Raw genomic sequence first — 6,683 nt, 5'->3', positions numbered from 1 at the left:
AGAAATAAAGACCATTTATTTTACATTCCGTGCAATATTGATATGAAACATATATGCCTACGAGATTTTACATGAATCGACCGGCTAAATAAACATCAATGTTGTCGATGTTTTCGTCACTTGGTCGAGCGCTTAAAATCGATTCCAAGAAAGTAACTGTAATCTTAAGTAAAATATACGTGTGCGATTATATAAAAAAAAATTTAAGACTAATGCATGGCCAAAATTAAAGCCAAAATCAGTCTGTCTAGATCTTCGCTTGAACACAAAACAAAAGTAACTTTACTTAGTGCTACTGAGATTACACATGTAAACCACGTCCTCCTAGACTTGTCATTAATAAAAAAGTCTCAATTATTTTCTTTTAGTTTTTCTTATGGTCACTCCGGCTGTTTTATCATAATTACAAACATACTGCGTTCCACGACAGCGGCAGCTTTTAAAATAAGAATCTACAACGAGTTTTTTCAGGCTTTAAGTACACGGACATGCATGAATCAACGTTACAGTTTGCCGCTAAAATTTACTGAAGAGTTCATGAAGACTTGCAAGTGATGATTTTCTTGTATTCGATGCGAAATGACCTGTTAAGGAGTCCGTACAGAACAGGATTGATGGCGGAGGACATGTAAATTGACAAACCGTAAAAATAATAAACTTGCCTCGGCAACATTGGCGCGCCGTTGGTAAAGTCGATCTGGTCGATGATCATTATTGGAAACCAACAAAGAGAGAAGCCAATAAGGACAGCCGCCAGAGTTTTGGTGACCTTCACCTCCTGCACGTGTGCATTTCTTTGGCTTTCTGAGTCGGCGTTGCCGCTTTGAGGGAAAACTGCGCGACGTACCGACCAATAGATGCGGCAATACAGGCATGACATGATGATGAAAGGACTCATGATAAACCCCATTCCCATGCAGAGGGCGAAGATGAAATTCTGCTCCATGGCGAAGGCGCAGTATGCTTTTCCCGGGTGAAACGTGAAATCGTCGCGAGCGTAAAACATCGGAGACAGGGTCGGAAGGCATGCAAAGCAGAAAACACCCACGGCGAATCCAATAGATTTCTTCACCGTAAAAATCCGGCGATACAAATTGGGTTTGACGACACAAAGGTATCTGTTGATGGCAATGACAACCATGAGTTGTAGCGATATAACCGCCAATGTCAGAGGAAACGATCCCTGAAATTGACACACTTCTTTACTGTAGATCCAGCGCCCCGATATCAGCACACCAACGGTTAGAGGCATCGTACACACCGACATTGTGATATCGGTCACAGAGAGAGCGCAGATCAGAACGTTCGTGGGTGTGTGGAGACGCGGGTTTCGAGTGACCGCTACACACACCAATATGTTTCCAAGGAAAGCGCTCAGTGCTACGAAAGCCATCACTGCTGATTCCACCACAACCAGAAGCGTTGTTCGAGATACAAGTTCGTCAAAGAGCCGGTCGTTGTGAAAGTTTCTCAACTCTTCCAAAGTTGACATGGTAGAATGCTTTGGAATTATATAGGGTACAAAAAAGAGTCCAACTTGTGGTTAACGCGCTCGTTGCTAAGTGCCTTGTGATTCAAATCACTTCGCTTACCAATCTTATATTCGAACGTCGCTTGGCAATTGGCAAGATTTCCGCTGAAGCCAAGATTATAATCAAAAGTAGCTTGCAGCTGGCATTACATCCTCCAAGCTCAAAAGCTACTTTCTCCTAAATTGCACCACGCATTTCTCACAATTTATCAATGAGAATTTCTTTTTGAGTCGGGTCGTCGTATGCTTAAATTATAACTTTGTTTAATATCAACTTTCTCGCTTAGCTGTAAATCGATGATCGTGGGGGAAATTACTTGACGATCGATCTGGGCAATCCTTAAAGGTGTTAATAAAAATGGTACTGTATCCATGACTACTTACGCTTACAGGTAAACGCTGATGAAGATTAAACAAATGTGCCAAAAAATATTTATTTTTCAGTCTGCGATCAATCGAAGACCTTTTCATCAATTTTTTCAACCTCAAATCTGTTTGAATTATTGCACTTTATATAACCAATCAATTGCAACTCACGTTTCACGTTCACGTTCAAGGTCGCTCTTAAAGTCGATACTACTTCCAATTCAATAAATTAGTAACAAATATTTTTTTTCTAAATTATCCGGCAGGCATTTCCTAATTTGAGGAAGTTCTTCTTCGCCAGTTTTTTTTGGCGACAAAAATTTATCGATGGTACTTAATACAAGGAATTGAAGGGAGTAACTATAAGGACAGTATGTAATATTGCTTTGTTCACAAACTAACGCACGAAAAGTGATCTGAATTAATAAAGACAGGCACAGGATATAAAGGAAGTGTTATAAAAGTAAACTTCTCAAGCATTGTGCAAAGTGATACCTACTACAGGTGTTTGGTACTTGGTGGCGTAAGTTAATTTACTATTTATGGCCTATAGAAACCAATCCCCCTCCTAGCACCAGTCCGCGCGGCTAGCCATGTAAGTTTGACATTCGCGAGGATCATGCAAATAAAAAGGGTGTGAGCTCGAGTTAAAATGTAATCGTTGGTACGTTCTTATGCCAGCCGTATTCCAAAATCGTCAGGTAAATTGCCCTTTCGTCGAGTGTCCCATATTTTTTACGTTACTAATATTGCCTATGTTATACAAATTTCTTCTTATTTTGTATTTCCTATGTTATTTCCAATCTTGTAATTAGTTGTACCGCTCTTGATGTATTATGTTCGTAATACTTTACTTAGCAACCACAAGCAGTGGCTTGTAAATAGAAGAGTTCGTTCGAGTCGTCAGGAAATTAAACTCCTGTTAAATTTATTGCTGGTGCGTTGGTTCTGGGCCCATATATGAAATTGCTCATCACAAAAATATTGAAAAATAAAAACCTATTTGAACTGTGTATAAAACAAACAAATAGATACCCTCGCATGAAATAAAATTCGATAAATTACCGATATTTAAGTCCGAAAAAAGGCATTGGAGTATCGACAGAACTCGATCCCGCGCCTTCAAGATACGACAAGTTTGGTCCCTCTTCCATATAAGCTTCATCGTAAAATGCCAAAGCAAAATTTGATAGGCACGGATTTGAATCTTTTCTAAGCCTTATTTATTTTTTCAGGATTTACTTTCTTAAATTATTTAAACTGAAATTCGCTTTTGGGGTCAGATGGTCCCATTTGCTCATAATTTAATTTCACTGTGGTAACTTTTATTGAATATCTTTTTATTCTTGCGTCTTTTTCAAAATCTTTTTTTATCATTGTTACAGCAGAACATCTCAACCAAGAGGGACAATAACTTGTTAAAAAAAATTTAATTCATCAAAATTAATTCCAATTTATTGTTTGTTCAATCTTTGTAAAGGTTTTCCTTTCTGCAAAATGTTGACTTAAACACCTCAAGAGGCTCTTCAGTAGCACCTGCGTTGTTATGAGTCAGGTTTCAAGAAATGCGGCAAGGTTTCTTGAACTGCCCTAAAAATAGCGACGTTCATAGTCGAATCTTTGAAGTCAATTGTCCAATGATAAGGTTCCCTTTAGAGTTGCAGCACGCAAAAATTAGTAAGTACTTTAAGGATCTTGTATACACTTTCCACGTTAAGGCTGAGATAGAAGTAGCAGGTTTTTTAGGACAAACTTTTCTTTTTTATAATCTCCATTTAGCTTAAGGCAACGTCTACTGACACTGATAATGATTCCATTGATTAACGTAGCCCATTAAAAATGCCACGGGCACACTGATATCACGAGACAACAAACTAATTTGGCCGTGAAAATTTGGCGCTATTCTGAGGAATGGGTCGGATCAAGAAAATTATGAAACAGGGAAATGTGAATATGAATCGCTGTAATAAACTTTCTTGAGTTATAGTGAAAAAAAGGCAAAGATCTCCATCATATTCATTTAACTTCTTCAACCGCTGTTCACATACATGATTGTCACATAATCACAGTCGCAGGGAAATCTGTTGACCTCTTGATTCATTTGGGATACAAAAAAAAGTTCATTATATAGCAGATTCAGGGTCGTTTTAGAAAAGATCACAAAATATTTTTTATTGAGAGTCTGATCATAAAGAATAGCTAATTTCCGACTTACCCTTAGCCTCTTTTTCAAAGCAAGTCCTGGTGCTGATCTGTTTTTATATAACTATAAGATTCTCATTCAGATGTAAATTAAACTCATTTTTCATACGAATGGTTGAGCACCAGGTCTTGTTTTGAAAAAGAGGCAAAAGTTGATTCGGAAATAGCCCATTAAGGTTAAGGATGTAGAAACAGGATGACGCGCAGGAGTATTGTTGAAAAGATTCTTGTTGGAGTTTTTCTGCCAACACCTTTCCCCGGCATTGCATTTCCTCCAATGCACTTTAAAAGGGATGCATGTGAGCATCACATGGCATATACGTTCTACTAACTGCTCTGGTTTAATTAAATCTAATCTAAGTAAAATCTAGGGTTAGGGTCAGGCAAGGATTCATCGTCAGGCCGGCCGTTGATTTTCGTATACAGAATCGCGGAATCCATAAGAAACAGAGCCGCCGAAACAAAGCCACAACACTGGCGAAAAAAAGGAAATAGAGATAATGAATGAAAAAGTAGGAACTAAAGCTATTATAGGGTGAATTTCAAACATTGATGAAATGAGATATTTATGTTCTCGTATGTCTAAACAGAGTTGCAATCGGATCAACTTAGAGACTAACTAAACAAGAACAGTCTACTCGCGACTGAGCTGCAGAGCAAGATACTGGGTTCAAACGATTGCCACAGCATCTACGCTGAGATATGGCAAATTAAGTACCTTAAATCAATGAAGTAGAGACAGAAATGGTGGTTAAACTGCCAGCGCGCTAACTTCCTCATGACAAGGTCCACGTTCGATTGTTGGTTATGGTAATTAAGTTGCCCAAGTCAATTTTTTTCAAGGAGGTGGGATCACCCCCGGCGGTCATATTTATGTCGAGAATACCCCCTTCCCCCTTCCCCCTATCTAGTACTGGCATTTTTTGCATGCACTTACCACAGAAACAGTCAGAACGTGGGTGGAGCTCATGCGATGAGGAATTTTGTGCCAATTGGCACTGTACATGTCCCTCAAAATGTCCGCAATGAGAGAGGAGGAGATTAAAAACAGCATCAAAAACACAATGTAGAACACTAGGAGCTGCATGGAGGATAAATCAGAAGAACGGGAAATTATTCAAATTATTTGGAGTTTCAAGGAAACCTGGATTTAAGAAATAGAGATTCTATCTTGCGAGTAGGTTTCATTAGTGCTGTTGCACAAACAGCGAAGCCCGCGAAAAGCCAGCAGGGGGAGCCAAGTGAGCATAAGCGATTTCTGTGAGGGGTATGAAATTTTCTCGCCAGACCCTTCGCTTCGTTGCCTGCTGGCAAGTTATCATGATTCTACTGTAAAAACAATCAAGGGTCATTCCTAGCTGGCTTTTTCTCAGTCAAATTTAGATACTTCTCAAAACAGATTCCAATCACTTTCGATCCACATCAACGGTACTGATATACTCACCAGAATATCCCAGTTCTTTCCAGTTGTTATATTCCCTTCCGATATAAAAATGAATGTCAGAAACACGCATAAGACGACGATCCAGCCTGTAGCAAACACCGCCATGAAGAAGTCAAACCGCGATCGATACTCCTCATACCAAAAGAGCGCATATTTTTGGTCAAATTCAGCCAGGCAAGAAAACGCCACGCAAATGGAACCCTGTTAACATCAGTTAAAATAGAAATATATGTGAGCCAGTACCCTCATTTTTGTAAATAGTGATCAGTCATTACAATCTCCCGCTTTATACTCTGTTAACGACTACCGATCCCCTCTTTCCCCCCTGAAAACCATGTGATCCCTCAACGTCCTCCAAATTAACACCCTGTTCATATCACTTAAAAATAAAATGAAAAATATATGACAGCCAGAAATCCTAATTTTTTTAAATAAGCACCAGTCATAATAATCGCCCTCCCCCCCCCCTAAACGTTGTTAAAGACTACTAATCCTTCTTTGTTCCCCCGATACCATGTGATCCCCCAAAGCCCTCCAATACCTTCCCACTCCCCCCCCCCCCCCCCCGCGACAAATAATGACTTGTCCCTCAGTTTCCTCATTTGGTTCTCATCCCTCCTTCTACCTTACTCTGTCCAGTCCCTCTCACTTTTTCTCATTTTCTATCTTCTTCACATTCCACTTGTCTTTTTATGCATATTTTTTCTAAAAAAAATAAACCTTTCAAACGAATTAAAAGAATTGCATTTCATAAACTTGTATCTTTCATAAATTTTGGTATCTGTAATTATTCACTGAGTGGGATTGTCTTTTTCCTCCTTTTTCTATCTTTAAGCTCATATATCACAAGGCCGTACGGCTTACTCCCCCCCCCTCCCCCCCCCCCCTGCCAGTGCGCACAGCCTTCATACAGGGATTTTTGATAAACGTATTTCGTTGATCATAAAACTTACAATTTCTAGAACTTTCAGAATTCCTTGAAGGGTCATCAAGGGGCCAGAATTCACAGAGGCCGGCATTCTTCGTCCCTTGTCTAAAATTTAAATACCAGCTTAAGTAAACTTATGCAAATAGCGGAGAATGTGAAACCAAGAGGCTAGCAACGAAAACTCTAAAGCAGTTTACAATGACCAAATCGAA

General features: G+C 39.3%; 2 protein-coding genes across 5 annotated transcripts in view; both read right to left on the bottom strand.

The window, feature by feature from the left end:
• On the bottom strand, positions 1-3,736 carry LOC113675064 (beta-1 adrenergic receptor). The gene has a single exon (XM_089200162.1). It carries the CDS (start codon positions 1,490-1,492, stop codon positions 536-538), a length of 957 nt encoding a protein of 318 aa, XP_089056288.1. The 5' UTR covers positions 1,493-3,736; the 3' UTR covers positions 1-535.
• Positions 3,737-4,042: 306 nt separating this feature from the next.
• Positions 4,043-6,683, bottom strand: part of LOC113675032 (uncharacterized) — an 8,358-nt gene continuing 5,717 nt past the window's right edge. For all 4 annotated transcript variants that reach the window (XM_027191543.2, XM_027191544.2, XM_089200164.1 and 1 more), the window contains 4 exons: positions 6,497-6,576; positions 5,544-5,744; positions 5,037-5,180; positions 4,043-4,573 (listed from right to left, as the gene is read on the bottom strand). In XM_027191543.2, coding sequence (XP_027047344.2) covers positions 4,451-4,573; positions 5,037-5,180; positions 5,544-5,744; positions 6,497-6,562 — 534 coding nt within the window. In that variant the 5' untranslated portion in view covers positions 6,563-6,576 and the 3' untranslated portion in view covers positions 4,043-4,450. The remainder of the gene's footprint in view (positions 4,574-5,036; positions 5,181-5,543; positions 5,745-6,496; positions 6,577-6,683) is intronic.

This window comes from Pocillopora damicornis, chromosome 3 (assembly GCF_964200805.1).
Source record: "Pocillopora damicornis chromosome 3, jaPocDami1.2, whole genome shotgun sequence".
Lineage (NCBI taxonomy): Eukaryota > Metazoa > Cnidaria > Anthozoa > Scleractinia > Pocilloporidae > Pocillopora > Pocillopora damicornis.
The sequence above is the reverse complement of the archived record's forward strand: the minus strand, read 5'-3'. Positions and strand labels throughout refer to the sequence as shown.

Bases quoted from the DNA above. Each gene is read 5' to 3' on its own strand.
- LOC113675064 (XM_089200162.1), bottom strand. From the start codon at position 1,492: ATGTCAACTTTGGAAGAGTTGAGAAACTTTCACAACGACCGGCTCTTT.